This window comes from Acipenser ruthenus, chromosome 51 (assembly GCF_902713425.1).
Source record: "Acipenser ruthenus chromosome 51, fAciRut3.2 maternal haplotype, whole genome shotgun sequence".
Taxonomy (NCBI): Eukaryota; Metazoa; Chordata; class Actinopteri; order Acipenseriformes; family Acipenseridae; genus Acipenser; species Acipenser ruthenus.
Genome location: NC_081239.1, coordinates 1,398,071 through 1,415,425, shown reverse-complemented (window position 1 = coordinate 1,415,425; position 17,355 = coordinate 1,398,071). Strand labels below are relative to the sequence as shown.

The window sequence follows — 17,355 nt, the reverse complement described above, 5'->3', positions numbered from 1 at the left end:
GCTGTATATAATTATTTATTCGTTGTTTAGCCGCTCAACGTGAGCCGCAGATGCAAACAAACTCGCATTTCACGTCCACATTTTCCACTTGTGCGCATGCGCGGTTTCGATGGCGTGGCTTTTATAATGAATAATGAAGCAAGCGTCAGCCGATGTGCCTCTGGAGAGCGCTGTAAGCTGGTGACGATTTTTGCTGTTTTCAGCTGGTCGTATCAGTGCAGCAGAGTGTTTCTGATTTGTTTTTTAGAAGTATAATTTCTCCGTTAAAAATAAATAGTAGGCTAATCACAATGCTCATGCTTTGACGGTTTGTGTTTTATTTATCACCGCGGCTGCATTTTAGTAGCAGCAATAGCTGCTGGTTGATTATGTTGTCGGTGTTTTGAAATGGATGCGTTTATTACTTGCATAACAAAGAACGAAGGAAGAAAAACACAGAAGCTGCAAAGCGACAGAAAGTTATATACAGTCCCTTTGGATAACTGTGCTGGCTTTAATAATAATTATAATAAAATAAAGTGTATCACAGTTATTATAGCTTTATCTTGAGGTTGTGTTTTTGATGTTGTAAACCTTTTAAAATGTCACATATAATTATGCAGAGCTGGGAAGCAAATTGTAATTATGGTAGCTTGGCATTCTGTCTTAAACCAGCAGTTTGTCAGCCCCGGACTGTTGTGAAAAATTATATATTAAATAAACGGCGGAACAAACGTGTTAATCAGATTATTCTGCCTTTCATTGCAACTGTGGTACCATTCAGCGAGCGAGAATTGTAAAGTGGTACTTTAGCTGAAACCTCCCGAAAAAAGGGGTACAGTTTCCAAAAAATATCATATCCCCCTGCAGTACGGTATTAGCAGCTGTGCTTCCGAGTATAAACGTGGTAATGTATCTGTGTGTCCAGCAGGTGGCGGTACAGGCGCTGAAAGTTGGACTGTAAACAAATTGACCTTATTCATAAAACTTTAACCCGTGAGTTTTAGAGATTTATTTTTTTGGGGGATTATTTAAGTTATGTTGGATATGTCATTGACGTCTTCTAGCCGGATGAATACCGAAACTTTATTCAATTCTAAACAGATACAAATAGGTTAGAGCTCGAATTGGCTACGTTCTACACATGTATGTTAAAATGTACCATCGTTTTTGGTAACTACTATTATGACTAATATGGTATTTTATATTTTATCAGTGGTTAAAGTGACCAATTTCTCTTTAACCACTGTATTTTATGTGTCATTTAAGTTAAAACTTAAGGTAAAAGAAGACGAGCGTTTAAAAAATACATCTTACACAAGTATTAAGTGGGTCTAATTAAGAGCTAAAACAATTTAAAAAGCACTAAATTAAACTGACACACATTTGGGGAGGTGTCTTCTTGGGCGTACATTTGTTTAGCTGATACAGGAGCGTTTGGATGCGTTTGCAAACGCCAAAGATGGTTCAAACATAATGAAAATTAACCCCCCCCCCCCCACCCCAAAAGCCGTTCTGCGTCTACGATTTGATTTTTGACGCCCACTGTTTGCAGAATCCCATTCATTTGATTTTATTATTATGTTAACGCCGACTTCTCCCTGCTTGTCTTGATTTTTTGGCTCTCAGCACGGTGCCGCCGCCCGTCACATATTAGACTTCCCATAAATGACGTCACGGGGGTATTTCCGCGTGTGAGTCGAGTCGCTCTGAAACTAAGTGTAGGTAGGAGGGCAGGGCTGGGGTCAGAAATCTTAAAAAAAAAACAATAATAACAATATTAATAATAAAAAAAAACAACTTCAACTCTGAAATCCCTATACTTGGATCGACAGACATAAAAAAAAAAACAATCTAGGCGAGGCGTATCTTGGAGAGGAGGAAATGGACGGTAAGCAAACCTATTATTTTTTTGGGAAAAGCCCCAGTTTGCAAATGGACTTGCGGCACGTATTTGTGTGGAAAAAAAAACAAGAACTGATGTTGCAATCGGGCATCTATTTTTAACAGGGGGGGGGATGCAGTTTTTAAAATCCGATCTGTAATAAAGCGTTTGGGATTCATAATGTATGTGCGCGACAGCAAACTAAACTTAATATGCTAAAGCAAGGCCCGTCTGACGTCGCGTTTCATTGCTGGTGCTCTCATAATGAAAATTTCTGCCCTGCACTGATAACCGAATAGTTTTCTGTTTACATTTTGCTCATATGCTGCGTTTTAATATTAATATCGTTGACGTGAATTCGGTTTCCCGTGGCAACTTGTTCCGCGTGTTGTTTTCCTACGTTCCCGGTGTAGACTCCCTCCCACTATCTTAAAAAATAATAAAGTTTTGGTCTGCATATTTTTTTTATCGATTGCTATACTTACCGTACCACTACAATCATTATTTGCAGTGTAAATAGAGTACTCTTGTCCGCCTACTGCAGGTGTAGCATATTTATTCTCAAATTAATTACGCGATTAGTTGTTTTTAATCGATGTAATCGCGTCACTTCACTTGACAGCGCAACGCCGGCGAAGCGCGCCCGTTACGTGTTTATAAAATGCGTTCACCCGTGTTTTTTAAGATTATATTTTTCAAAATGGTCTCCCCAGAACCGTGCTAAACTTGGTGTGAAGATTGATATGCATTTGATGTTCGCAAGCAATATCACGCTAAACGTTTCAAACCAACTTTAATGTGACCGTTTGTGAATCTATGCAATTCAAATTGGCTGTATTTGCATGACAATAAACAGTATTGTGTTGCCAAAGAACATACGTCATAAACAACTAAAATATATACAGACAGAGACAAACACATCCCCCTGTAGCATTAACGTTATCTTTTAATACTGAACCGTCTCCCTCCTCCCTCTATAGTGAATAACTCCCTCTCTCTAAACAGAATCCCTGCCTCCCTCTATATTAAACAGAATCCCCTCTCCCTATATTATATTATATATCACTATCCCTCTCTCCCCTCCCCGCCTTGCAATACAATCAAACAGTGGGTTTATTTTACTTTCCATTTTTAAGTTTCGGTGGTTTTTAGTTTCAGTTGAAGTTCCTGACAAGCAGACAGTCATTACTTGAGTCCCGTTGCACAACGGTCTGATCCATTCCTGGTTTTACTATGAGTTTTTAATAAGACACACCTGAGCTTGTTTCCTATACACGCTGGGGCTGATCAAGCTCCTGTTAAAACCTGGAATGGGTGACACTGCTGTGGAACAGGAGTCCGTGTGTGATACAGTAATTGCAGTCTGCAGACAGGCAGTCTGTGTTGCTGTTGCAGGAGGTGATGTGTTTGTTAGGGTGTAGGAACGTTTCTGTGAGTCACGCTGGGAGTTTTTTTTCCGAGTGCTTCTGCTGAGCGGGTAGAAAGCCCTTTGACCTCATTTTGAATCTTCCATGGAATCAGGTAAAAATTAGTCACACAAGAGTCTTCAACTGCTGTAGGATGTAAAGAAAACACGCTAACCTAAATATTGAGTTCTCTATACTAGACTGTGTTGAATTAGCTGGCTCTCAGATCCCCAGTACAGCACTGAGTTCTCTATACTAGACTGTATTGAATTAGCTGGCTCTCAGATCCCCAGTACAGCACTGAGTTCTCTATACTAGACTGTATTGAATTAGCTGGCTCTCAGATCCCCAGTGCAGCACTGAGTTCTCTACACTAGACTGTATTGAATTATCTGGCTCTCAGATCTCCAGTACAGCACTGAGTTCTCTATACTAGACTGTATTGAATTAGCTGGCTCTCAGATCCCCAGTACAGCACTGAGTTCTCTATACTAGACTGTATTGAATTAGCTGGCTCTCAGATCTCCAGTACAGTACTGAGTTCTCTATACTAGACTGTATTGAATTAGCTGGCTCTCGGATCCCCAGTACAGCACTGAGTTCTCTATACTAGACTGTATTGAATTAGCTGGCTCTCAGATCCCCAGTACAGCACTGAGTTCTCTATACTAGACTGTATTGAATTAGCTGCTCTCAGATCTCCAGTACAGCACTGAGTTCTCTCCACTAGACTGTATTGAATTAGCTGCTCTCAGATCCCCAGTACAGCACTGAGTTCTCTATACTAGACTGTATTGGATTAGCTGGCTCTCAGATCCCCAGTACTGAGTTCTCTATACTAGACTGTATTGAATTAGCTGGCTCTCAGATCCCCAGTACAGCACTGAGTTCTCTATACTAGACTGTATTGAATTAGCTGGCTCTCAGATCTCCAGTACAGTACTGAGTTCTCTATACTAGACTGTATTGAATTAGCTGGCTCTCAGATCCCCAGTACAGCACTGAGTTCTCTATACTAGACTGTATTGAATTAGCTGGCTCTCAGATCCCCAGTACAGCACTGAGTTCTCTATACTAGACTGTATTGAATTAGCTGGTTCTCAGATCCCCAGTACAGCACTGAGTTCTCTATACTAGACTGTATTGAATTAGCTGGCTCTCAGATCCCCAGTACAGCACTGAGTTCTCTATACTAGACTGTATTGAATTAGCTGGCTCTCAGATCCCCAGTACAGCACTGAGTTCTCTATACTAGACTGTATTGAATTAGCTGGCTCTCAGATCCCCAGTACAGCACTGAGTTCTCTATACTAGACTATGTAATTAGCTGGCTCTCAGATCCCCAGTACAGCACTGAGTTCCCTATACAAGACTGTATTGAATTTCCTGGCCCTGCACATTGAAGACCTTTTATAACAAACGAAAGTGCACAGCTGCTAAGATTTTTTTAAGCTCGGATCACTTTTAAGCTCCGTACTGTGCCCTGCATGTTACAGACTGTAGTGGTTTTCTGCAGAGTATTTCATCTACTGTACAGCAGATCACACTGCCTGCTGCACAGTCTGTGGTCACACATGCTGTAGCTCAGGCTGAACCTTCTTCCTTTTGAGCTGCGTGTGAAAACCGCCATGAAAAATAAAAATGCTGCACTTCCAGATTCGCTAGTTCTTCAATTTAGAAGTCCAATGTTTGCATGCTCGCTTGTACCGCATAACAGTTAAGCCATTCCTGTCCTGAGAATTACAGTGCAACAAAATAGATCCATTCGTACGTGTTTTGCACTTTGATCAGGGACGGAAACAAGATGCATAGCAGCGTGATCCATACCTGGTTTCACACCTGAGCTTGTTGCCTGTACACGCTGTGGCTGATCAAGCTGGTAGTAAAACCTGGAACGGGTGAAACTGCTATTGAACAGGAGTCTTGTTTTCATCTCTGTTGATACAGATCTCAAATGTGCAGAAGGAAACGATAGCAAGTTTCAATTGATTATCTACTTTAGGTCAAAGAAAGTTTGTATGCCTTCATCTTAGGAGATTATAGGGCAGCAGTGTGGAGTAGCGGTTAGGGCTCTGGTCTCTTGACCGGAGGGTCGTGGGTTCAATCCCAGGTGGGGGGTCACTGCTGCTGTACCCTTGAGCAAGGTACTTTACCTAGATTGCTCCAGTAAAAACCCAACTGTATAAATGGGTAATTGTATGTAAAAATAATGTGATATCTTGTAACAATTGTAAGTCGCCCTGAATAAGGGCGTCTGCTAAGAAATAAATAATAATAATAATTTCTTTAACCTAGTGTAGCACCATAGCGTTGTCAGGTCATTCCCATTAATATTGCAGTCGTTGTTTTTTTTCGGATAGCTTCTGGCGCGGTGATCAGCATTCACAATGCGTTTTTGAAATGCTTCAGTGAGTTCAGTCGTACAGTTTAGACGTTTAGGACACGAAGCACACTTAAGAATGTCATTCTTTCTGTTCGCAGTCTTCGTTTGGGATTCCCATCCTGTTCTGAATCAAGGTAAGAGACTTGAGGGTCAGCGGTGAAAGTAAACTAAAAATAAAATGATTTCACCTTAATATTGATTTGAACACGTCTCAGAGTGTCGTTATTTTATAGATACAGATATATAGACATCAATCTAGATAGTGTGTGTGTGTCTCTCTCTCTCTCTCTCTCTCTCTCTCTCTCTCTCTATTAATAGGCTTTCGATGCCATGGTAACCACACGTTTATTTGTCTGACTCTAATGTCTTTGTGATGTCATAACTAACGATGTAACAATCTACTGTTCCTTTCTATTTAAGCCTTCAGGCGTGATGGTGTCTCGTCTATTTATCCATTTATTTTCTTTCATTCTTCTATGCTGTACATCATCCAATTAATTTTTTTCTAAACCACAAACTTTGTCATCCATGGTGTGTCTTTTCCCTGTAAACTATTGATTCATTTTCTTTTTTATTTCTTGTATTTGATGAGTGATTCTGTATTCTTCTATATAATGATGCACCTGTCTCTCCTACATATTATATTTTATTACAATCTATGCAAAATATACCACATACAACGTTGCTATCCTTGCATGACCGATTTTTGTAAGACTGAATATTTTCTTTATTTGCGATTTCACTTATATCTTTACCAATATATCTGCACACTTTACATACGCATTTTACAGGTTTCAATGTCCCTTAATGTATCTACGATCCCTTGATGTTTACTGTGGACTAATATGTCAGCCAAATTTGCATCCCTTCTAAAAGCTATGATTGGTGCTTTCGCAAATATTTTTTTATTTTTTTTTCTGATATATGAAGTATATGTAAATGATTATCTATCTATCTCTCTATCTCTCTGTCTATCTCTCTAATCTCTCTATCTCTCTCTCTCTCTCTATCTCTAATTTATCTATCTATCTCTCTCTCTCTCTCTATCTCTATCTAATCTCTATCTATCTATCTCTAATCTATCTAAATTGGGTAGAAATGCATTGCACACCATTGTACTACAGAACAGTTTTTTGAAAATGAAAGCAACATGTTGTTATTCATTATAAAATGATGACAGTAAAACCTTTAACCTCAGTACAAAGACCACGTCACACTTCTTCACAATCTTGATTACAATGTAAAATCACCAGCAGTATCGAGGCCCCTGTGCGCAGCATCGAGGCCCCTGTGCGCAGTATCGAGGCCCCTGTGTGCAGCATCGAGGCCCCTGTGTGCAGTATCGAGGCCCCTGTGTGCAGCATCGAGGCCCCTGTGTGCAGTATCGAGGCCCCTGTGTGCAGTATCGAGACCCCTGTGTGCAGGGGTCTGATTTAGGTCTTGTGCTTTAAGCTTCTGTAGGAGAGCTCTGCAGTCTTGTTCTTGTTGTGATTGACTCGGCGTGCTTATTACAGGAATGCCGGCAGGGCTGTCCAGCTCTCCGTACGTGGAGGTCATCGAGCAGCCCAAACAGAGAGGCATGCGCTTCCGATACAAGTGTGAGGGCAGATCCGCCGGGAGCATCCCTGGAGAGAAGAGCAGCGACACCACCAAAACACACCCTGCCATCAAGGTACCTGCCTCCGTAAGACCTCCCCCCTGCTTACGCTGCGCCCCTCCTGCTCTGCACAGGACCCCAGCACCTCTTCAGATCCTCAGCTAACGCGCTGTCCTTGCACTAGTGCACTGATAATATGTCTTTGTAGGTGTGTGATTACAGCGGTGTGCTGGGATTTTTAATAGTCTTTTACCCATGCCTCTCGGTGTTTGCCTGCGTTTCAGATTCATCACCATTCCGGGCCGGTTCGAGTGCGGATCTCTTTGGTGACTAAGACCCCCCCTTACAAACCCCACCCCCACGAGCTGGTGGGAAAGGACTGCAAAGAGGGCTACTACGAAGCTGACCTGCAGGACAGACGCATACACAGGTACCCCGAGACCAGCCGAGCGCCTCTTTCATAAGGGGGGTGCCCAAACTCCCACCAGTGACCTTTTGAGGAATTTGAAGTTCATTTAAATGGAATAAAACGTGTTAGTTACCCAACGCAAAACATGCATTACCTGGTTTCCTATTATTTACGCAATTATTGAACAGCAATCAATAACACGCTAGTATATCACTATGAGTGTTTAATATAGAACTTGTGGTGGTCAAACTGTTTTTAATGTAGAACTCGTCATGTGTCAAAGGTCACTGGGGGATTGTGTTCTGTTTTAAACTGCCGCTAACCTTGTTTTGTTGCCGTGGGCAGCCGTTGCCGGGGGCGCCAGGCAGCCCCCCCCCCCCCAAGCGATATTAAGTGGTGGTGCCTCTCGTTGCAGTTTTCAGAACCTGGGGATTCAGTGTGTGAAGAAGAAGGATGTATCAGAGGCCCTCAACAGCAGGATAAGGAGCCAAAACAACCCCTTCAACAGTATGTGTTCTTCAAAATCAGAACAGCCTTCCATCAGAATGATTCAAACGCACGCCTCGACTGTGACCAGAGAAGCTTTTCAGCGTTTGTAATTTTAGTCCTTGATAGTTTGCAAATCCCCTTTGTTTTAGAGGAAGAATCCCATGTGTTTTAGAGGTCTCAAATGTGCAGTTTCGAAAGAAACACATGCTATATCGCCCTTGGTTAAAGAAGTCTCAGCTGGCTCAAGCTGTGCTTTCGGTTAAAGTCGTACTTCCTTGGTTTGGGTGACGTTGTCCCCACTCCCTTCAAAGGCTTCTTGTCATTAACCAACCAGCTGCTTCCCCAAGTTGACAGGAAGTGTAACCGATAACCGGAGAATAAGGCATAGAAATGAGAACTTCCTTTGACCTAAAGTAGTACCCGGTGGCATGTTTTAAATCGAAACTAGAGCTTTGCTAGAACACAGGTTTCTTTCTGCATTTTGAGATTTTTACAGTGAGTTAATTTATTGCAGTGTTGTGACTCCTGTATCAGAAAGGAAGCAATCGCTGTGCCTCTCCAGGGTCCTGGTTAAGTAAATCTATTTGAAATGTGTTCTCTTGCAGTCCCGGAAGATGAGATGAGGAATGAGGATTACGACCTGAATGCTGTTCGGCTTTGTTTCCAGGTCTATATCACCCTGCCTAATGGAGAACTCCACAGACTGGACCCTGTAGTCTCCCAGCCTATCTATGACAACCGTGAGTACGCTGCCCAGCCAGCCCCCTGCATTAGCAAACACAGCAGCGTGCCAGTGTATGAGAACACAGCAGCTCCCAGATATGCTTCAAGTTCTCCTCTGCTTGTGGAGGGGAGGGGGAGGGGTCGTGCTGTATTGTTGGTGTTGGTAGCAGCATGCCCTCCTTTGTCTCGCCGTGTTTTAACGTTATTATTTATACGGTTCATCATTTGAAAACTGTTTAATTCTAAAAATTGAAGGCGCTTCTCAGATCTTAAATTATGTCATCGTAACCGCTGTGTTTGAAGGATGTCATCGCAATGGCTCTGTTTGAATGATGTCATCGTGACTGCTTTGAGTGATGTCATCGCAGTGGCTCTGTTTGAATGATGTCATCATGACTGCTGTGTTTGAGTGGTCATCGCAATGGCTCTGCTTGAATGATGTCATCGCAATGGCTCGGCTTGAATGATGTCATCGTGACGGCTCTGCTTGAGTGATGTCATCGCAGTGGCTCTGCTTGAATGATTTCATCGTGACGGCTCTGCTTGAATGATGTCATCGCGATTGCTGTGTTTGAGTGATGTCGTCGTGACGGCTGTGTTTGAATGATGTCATTGCAGTGGCTCGGTTTGAATGATGTCATCATGACGGCTGTGTGAGTGATGTCATCGTGACGGCTGTGTTTGAATGATGTCATCGCAGTGGCTCGGTTTGAATGATGTCATCGTGACGGCTGTGTGAGTGATGTCATCGTGACGGCTGTGTTTGAGTGATGTCATCGCAGTGGCTCTGCTTGAATGATGTCATCGTGACGGCTGTGTTTGAATGATGTTATCGCAGTGGCTCTGCTTGAATGATGTCATCGTGACGGCTGTGTTTGAATGATGTCATCGCAGTGGCTCTGCTTGAGTGATGTCATCATGACGGCTCTACTTGAATGATGTCATCGTGACGGCTGTGTTTGAATGATGTCATCGCAGTGGCTCTGCTTGAATGATGTCATCGTGACGGCTGTGTTTGATGTCATCGCAGTGGCTCTGCTTGAATGATGTCATCGTGACGGCTGTGTTTGAATGATGTCATCGCAGTGGCTCTGCTTGAATGATGTCATCGTGACGGCTCTACTTGAATGATGTCATCGTGACGGCTGTGTTTGAATGATGTCATCGCAGTGGCTCTGCTTGAATGATGTCATCGTGACGGCTGTTTGTCTCTAGGTGCCCCTAACACTGCAGAGCTGAAGATTTGCAGAGTGAATAAAAACTCAGGGAGCTGCAAAGGCGGAGACGAGATCTTCCTGCTGTGTGATAAAGTCCAGAAAGGTACGGTGAGCAAGCAGGGACAAAGTGTAAGAGCAAGCGCCATCTAGTGATCCGGGAAATGCACTGCACTCTGGTTCTGATGCTTATTATTATAATGTCATTGTCAAAGCAGAACAGATTAGAGACTGTTGAGGATCTTTCAGCCAATCAGAGCACACGGTTTTGCAAAGCGGTATGTAATTCAATATGTTAACGTAACATTATTCAGCAGGTCTCATTCAACTTTATGAAGCAACATGAGTTCAATAAGCAGTGACTGAAGTGTTATTACGAGTGGAGCTCACATATTTAGATCAAGTTTAGATCAATGGACTAGACCCACTATATACACAAAAAACAATGAATCAAAACCTATGATCGGGAATCGCAACATTAGTTCTGCAACGTTTAAATCATATTAAAAACATACTTTTTAGGGTAAGATTTTCAGATTTTAATACATAAAGGCTAGATTTGATCAACCTATATCCAAAGCCATATTTTTAGAGCATTTTACAGCACTGGGGGGGGGGAGAGAGAATCACCCTGTATTGCATCAACCCTCCATGCGTGGTTATCCGGGGACTCCACTAAAACAGCTGATGCGATCCAGGTGGATTCCCCCAGTGCTGTAAAATACTCTGAAAATCCAGCCGAACTGACATTTTTCTGGGTTTGCTTCTTTGCCAGAAGACATCGAAGTGCGGTTCTTCCGAGACTCCTGGGAGGGGAAGGGTCATTTCTCCCAGGCTGACGTGCATCGCCAGGTGGCCATCGTCTTCCGCACGCCCCCCTACAGCAGCACCGCTCTGAGCGAGCCGGTCAAGGTGAAGATGCAGCTCCGCCGGCCGTCCGACAAGGAGGTCAGCGAGGCGATGGACTTCCAGTACCTGCCGGACGACACAGGTTATTCACTAACTGCGACTGACCAAGCAAGTGCAGCCGTTTCTGAATTTGAATCTGTTTAAATCTTTATGCGTCGTTTTTTGTTTTCCCTCTGAGCAGATCAGTACATGGTGAAAGAGAAGAGAAAGAGGACTCAAAACGCCTTTAATAATTTCGTGCTGAACGCCAGCTTCCCCGGTAGGTATGGTTTATTACAGCAGTTTTGCATCGCCTACAATTTTAGGATTGAACTATAAAACTAATGTGAACGTAATTTAAAAATCTTATGTAACATCATGCAATCAAACAAACTAGAAATTGATTATTGCAAAAAAAGTTTATAGCTGTATATGTTTAATATGCTTTCAACAGTCACAGAGTGGTGGTATTCGGATGCGACGCTGTTTCGACTATTAAAATAGCGAGTGGCTGTGTGTGTAGTGAACACGTTGGTTTGCCTGTTTCTACAGCTCTGGCCAAAAGTTTAGCATCACCATATAGAATAAAACAATTTTTCTTCATAAAATCGAATGAAACCTGCTGAATAATGTTACGTTAACATATTGAATCGCACTCCGCTTTGTAGTTAACTGAAAGTGACATTTTCGAAATCTAACATGAAATACTTCTACTATTATGGCTTCCGGTAGACTTTTTGCAATATCATGTTGCAGTTTCTTTGATTACATGATATTAAATATTGGAAGTGACTCTGCAGCAGCAGCAGCAGTTGTTGATGAAGCATAGTTTACCCCCCACCCCCCTAGTCTCTGTAAGTCGCTTTGGATAGAAGCTGAATTAGTCTGCAGTTCTAACTTGTCGTTCTTCACTAGGAGCCTCTGTAATGTCTCAAAGGCCTTTAGCCACAAGCAGAAGGAACGCAGACCTGACCAGATCACAAGCCAGCATGAGCCAGCCTGGTAAGCGGACAATGGGGTCTTGAGTTTTGCTCTAGTGGAGGAATAGATGAAGCAAAATGGTGGTTCATAGATTACACATTGGGCAGTTTTTTCCTCCAGTCTGTCAATGAACTCTTATTTTTATTGAAAGAGATAAAATGCCAAAAACAGCCAGGTAAAATACAGTTCAAGTTGTCTTAAGCACTATATATATATATATATATATAATATTTATTATTATTTATTTCTTAGCAGACGCCCTTATACAATTGTTACAAGATAACACATTATTTTTACATACAATTACCCATTTATACAGTTGGGTTTTTACTGGAGCAGTCTAGGTAAAGTACCTTGCTCAAGGGTACAGCAGCAGTGACCCCCACCTGGGATTGAACCCACGACCCTCCGGTCAAGTCCAGAGCCACTACTCCGCACTCCTGCCATAACTATATATATATATATATATATATATATATATAAAATTACTGAAAAATGACATTTATTTCTTTGATATCCACAGCTGGCGATGAACACGATTCATAAACTGTGTCGGACACGTTTTTTAATGAACCTTTTTTTTCTCCCATGCAGTGACTCCCGTAGTTCCTGCGAGACCACCTGCACCAGCCTCCACCCTGCCCTCAATGGGCAAACCCATGAACCTCTTCAGCCAGCCTTCCTTCCCCGCTTCCATGGACTTCTCATCGCAGTTCAGACTCAACCAACAGCAGGAGAAGCAGCACAACCCCCTCCAGCATCAGCAGTTCAGCAGAAACCACTTCAACCCCTGCCCAGGCCAGCACACGACCGTAGCCCAAGTCTTCGCAACTTCCAATCAGCAGCCCCAAGCCAGCCTCCCAGTGCAAAACCTCCCGGGGTTACCCGGAACGGAGTACCCTACAGTCAACATCTCCGATCTGTTCGACACCCAGTGGGCCAGTCTCCAGAGCCAGGAGCCCCAGAACGCAGGGGGCACCCAAGGCAAGCACGACCCCGCCTTGGATTTCGAGTCCCCAGCCATCTCCAGCATCGGCGGGATGGAGTTCGACAGCATCACCGTTGACCAGACTTCCATCAACCTAGAAGGCATCGAGACCGAGGACTTCCAGAAGCTGCTTATAGACTCCCAGGGGCCCGGGGAGCTGAACCAAGCCCTAGGGGAGGCTGCCAGTGGTGGGGAACGACCCCAACAGCCCTCCCTCCCTGCGCAGGGCCACGGTCACACCATGATGAGCTACCCCAGAAGCATCCTGAGCTTGATAAACAGCGCCGATGACGACGAGGCGGGCCTGGGGGCCTTCTTCACGAACGCGACCGCCGGCAATGAGATTTACAACTCCATGGACGACGATGACCGCTTGATGTCCATTCTGGACCAGAACTGGCCCAATCTGGACGGACAGCCGTCTGTTTAAAAAACACTGCCATACTGGGGACCTGCTTTTTAAAATTTAAAGGCATCGGCTGTTGGTTCTTCATAGGGGCGCCTCCGAGAGGCAGTTCAGTAACACTGCTGAGCTCTGTTAGAATCTATCCTTCTAAATGTTTCCCATGGTAAAAGCACAGCAGAAGCATTGGAAAGCACAGAGGTATGGTAAAGCATGGCAAACTAACCCTTATAAATGTTTCCCCATGATAAAAGAATAGCAAAGTGTGATCAAGCACATGGGAAAGAATAGCAAGGTATGGTAAAGGATTCTGGTAGACATGACAAACGAGGGTAGACTACGGTAAAGAGAGCCAAAATACTGTGGTAAGCGTTTATAAGGGTAGTCAAGACCTGGAAACCCATGCAAAGCTCAGTCTTTCTATTCGTTTCATTGCAACAGTTTGTGATTTTAGAAGCCAGGAGTTGCTTCAGTAATCGCTGTCAGGATTGCAGGACGGTAAGCACCTTCAGGGCCAGCAGTCAGTTCCTGTTTTTCAGATCAATTCCCACTTCCCATTTCCTTTTAACCCATTGCCAACACATCAGAAATTGAGTCTTCAAACGAAAGCAGCTGAACAATCTCAATCGAGTGCGTCTTTAAAATATCGATTCCAATTCCATTCGGAAACCCCCCCGAGGACCTCTAGTTTTTAAAACCGTGCTGCCAACTAGATAGGTCAGTTAAAGTGGTATTTTAATATTGAGTTCTCAGAATCCTGCTTTGGCTTTGAGCTTGTCTGGAGAACTCGAAGTGCCTGTCCTCATCCCATTCACTGTCTCCTTCTACGATGTGAACAGTGTATGCCGTCCTGGCTGTGTCCCAGCGTCTTGGCATGTGAAGACAGACGTTTTGTCCAGACCTTGTACGTGCAGTCTGAATCGGGCACTGAGATAGCTACACCTGCCATGTCAGCATAGACAAGTTATTAAAGCAGGGATGGTGTGACTGGGTAGCATCACAGCCAAGACTTCTGAATGGCAGGAAGGAGACCCAGAGAGAGAGCTTGCAAGGTTTAACGCGCTTTTGCGCACTTTCATTATAAAATAACATACAAACAGGTTAACTACAAGAATATATATTTTTTTAATACCACGGTTGTAGACTGAGCTGCTGCTTTCACACAATAAACACAGTTTCAGAAAACTCCCTTACACACCAACAATAATGATCTATATACATTTAAACAGCACACATACCTGCACGCACTAACCCCAGCATTAATTCTCACCACTAAATCTAAACTAACACCTGTGATCGCCCTTTTTATACAGGCTGGAGCCTAATTTTAATCATTTAATCACTTATTCAATTTACGGCTCCAGCCACTCGTTTTTGCAATAACTCCTGTTGCACAGCAGTTTCACCCATTCCAGGTTTTAACAGCTTGATTTGCCGCAGTGTGTGTGTAGGTAACAAGCTCAGGTGTGTCTTACTATTGTTAAGCTCCCAGTAAAACCAGGAATGGATCCAGCTGCTATGCAATGGGAGACTTGCTTCCATCCCTGTAGCAACCCATCAATGTACAGTAGCACCTGCCAGGCAGTCTCTCTAATGAATGAAGTAATGATAAAATTATGTAATATTAGAGTTTGTAAAAAGAGTGTAACAGTGGGCTGTGGTTTTGGATATGACATGTATGCATTTATGTGTATCTTTGTTTTGTATACATTATAAGTATTAATATTATATTAACAAATGATCTGTGTCTTTTTTTTTTTCCTCTCTCTTCAATGTGACGTTGTGATACATTACACCGATTAGGATGTTCTGTGTTAAATCGCATTGCCACATCCTGTGACTCGCTGCACCACACAGCAATCTGAATGCGTTCCTTCTGTTCGCTTAAAGACATTTCACACAACCACAGAGACACAGCCAATGTTAACAGTTGTGCCTTCATATAGGACCCCCCTGTGTCTCCCCACATGCAGTGGCTTGTATAGAAGTCATTTTGTTGGGTGTAGGATGTCTCTTAGGATTATGAGATTGCATGTAGTTCTGGCAGCTCAAGACCAAATACAGATAAGGATGTCTCTGAAGCAATCTAGGTAAAGTACCTTCCTCAAGGGCAGCAGTGTGGACTAGTGGTTAGGGCTCTGGACTCTTGACCGGAGGGTCGTGGGTTCAATCCCAGGTGGGGGACACTGCTGCTGTACCCTTGAGCAAGGTGCTTTACCTAGATTGCTCCAGTAAAAACCCAACCATATAAATGGGTAATTGTATGTAAAAATAATGTGTAAAAAATAATGTGGTATCTTGTAACAATTGTAAGTCGCCCTGGATAAGGGCGTCTGCTAAGAAATAAATAATAATACAGCAACAGTGTCCCCCACCTGGATTGAACCCACGACCCTCCGGTCAAGAGTCCAGAGCCCTAACCGCTACTCTGACATCTGTACACATCTGGATCAGATCAGATTTCCTTCACCCTGTAATGCCCGAGCATTATCGAAATAACAAAAGCTGTTATTTAAAAGCTTATTTATAGAACTACATTCCTTTTCTTGTACGAAACACTTTTTGTACACATAATGTACTGCATATGAAAAATTCTGGCTTGTGAGGCTGATTTTAAAATATATATATATATATATATATATATATTTATTTTAATAGAGAGGGGTGGCTAAGCCTTGTGTCAGGTGTGATACAGAAATGGGCATTGCAGGGTTAGCGGTGATTGGTTGATTTATTTGATAACATGTAGAGGGATACATTTCAGTACTGGCACTGAATAGAAAGCTGAAGTGTTATCGGATAACATCCTAAAATCAATCAAAGCGTACTGGCACAGAATCAGAGGAACAAGATCACACGCATCATTTCCTCCAGTTTTCTCATGTTATTGCTTTGTGAACTGTTCTGAACACTGTCCCACAGCTGGCTTGAGCCAGCATTTATAGTTTTAACAGTTTAGCTTCAATCAACGCGATTAACCCTTTAAGGGACAGGTGTGTCCCACAAATCAAAAATGATGCAAACTTTATTTTTGCAACGAGGATCACAAAACAGCAGGGTTTCAATTTCACTGACGCCTTTTCTTGATTTTCAAATCAACGCGTTTAATGACTGGATTTATTGAATATTTTTTTTAAAGGCAGCATCAGCACACTCCTGTCGGCAATGCAATACAAGAGCTGGCACCAAGATCGACAGAAAGTGACCCTTACTCCTCCCAGTACCTAACAGTATGTGGGCTAAGTGACCTCAGTGCTGGTCACTTTATTGGTGATTAGAGAACGTCTGGGCACGCGCTCCAGGTCGAACCGGCTCTCGTAAATGGTGGGGCACAGCTTCCAGCGGTTCTTGCGGTAGATGCCCAGGTAGGTGTAGACGTCAGGCTTGTAGGACAGCTGGCACTTGATGCCCGTAGCCCGGATGGCAGCATCCAGCCTCACCACCTCCTCCTGGTCGGTGAAGGTCTGGTTGTAGACGCAGATGACGTGCCTGCTGTCCGAGGAGTCGGGCCCGCGGGGGCTCACCTTGGCCACGGCGATGTGGCCGTCGAGGATGGCGCGGGCGATGCCCTCCCAGGCGTGGTCCACCTTGAACCCGGAGTCCAGGTACATCAGCCACTTCCCGCTCAGCACGCCGTTGTTCAGGGCCAGCTCCTTGACCGTGTCGAAGGTCACCGGTCTCCCGCTGGCCTGCAGCCTCTCCCAGTCCTGCTGCAGGGCTGCCAGGTCGCCCTCGCTGTGGATGTAATGTGGCCCATACACCGCGATCCACCCAACAGGGCCCACGTTCCTCTCCGGATCCCCGAACCGGCGCACCTGGGACGGCAAGTTCGTCTCCAGCCAGTTCTCGAACTCGGCCCTGGGGGTCTTTCTGGCGTTAAAGACCACCCAGGGGTCCATGTCAGCCGCCATGGCCTCCGCAGCGTAGCTCTCTGCTAATAAGGGAGCGGGCGGACGCTGCTCTCCCTCTCCCTCTCTCTCTCCCCTGTGCAACTCCATGGGCTTTGATTC

The 17,355-nt window shown here is 43.9% G+C and overlaps 2 protein-coding genes across 3 annotated transcripts; one reads left to right on the top strand and one right to left on the bottom strand.

Annotated features, from left to right (window-relative positions):
* The first annotated feature begins 1,638 nt into the window (after positions 1 to 1,638).
* LOC117398684 (putative transcription factor p65 homolog) lies at positions 1,639 to 15,086 on the top strand. 2 transcript variants are annotated; one of them, XM_059015969.1, is made up of 11 exons: positions 1,640 to 1,870; positions 5,752 to 5,787; positions 7,168 to 7,325; positions 7,535 to 7,680; positions 8,075 to 8,166; positions 8,754 to 8,888; positions 10,087 to 10,191; positions 10,861 to 11,076; positions 11,176 to 11,253; positions 11,889 to 11,975; positions 12,549 to 15,086. In XM_059015969.1, exons 1-11 carry the CDS (start codon positions 1,864 to 1,866, stop codon positions 13,370 to 13,372), a joined length of 1,884 nt encoding a protein of 627 aa, XP_058871952.1. In that variant the 5' UTR covers positions 1,640 to 1,863; the 3' UTR covers positions 13,373 to 15,086. The 2 variants fall into 2 exon arrangements, with proteins under 2 accessions (XP_058871953.1, XP_058871952.1); XM_059015970.1 differs by lacking the exon at positions 5,752 to 5,787 and having other exon boundaries at positions 1,639 to 1,870.
* A 971-nt stretch (positions 15,087 to 16,057) lies between these two features.
* LOC117967773 (UPF0696 protein C11orf68 homolog) lies at positions 16,058 to 17,353 on the bottom strand. Its single transcript, XM_059015971.1, has one exon. The coding sequence runs from the start codon at positions 17,341 to 17,343 to the stop codon at positions 16,585 to 16,587; it is 759 nt and encodes a 252-aa protein (XP_058871954.1). The 5' UTR covers positions 17,344 to 17,353; the 3' UTR covers positions 16,058 to 16,584.
* Between the last annotated feature and the right edge of the window lie 2 nt (positions 17,354 to 17,355).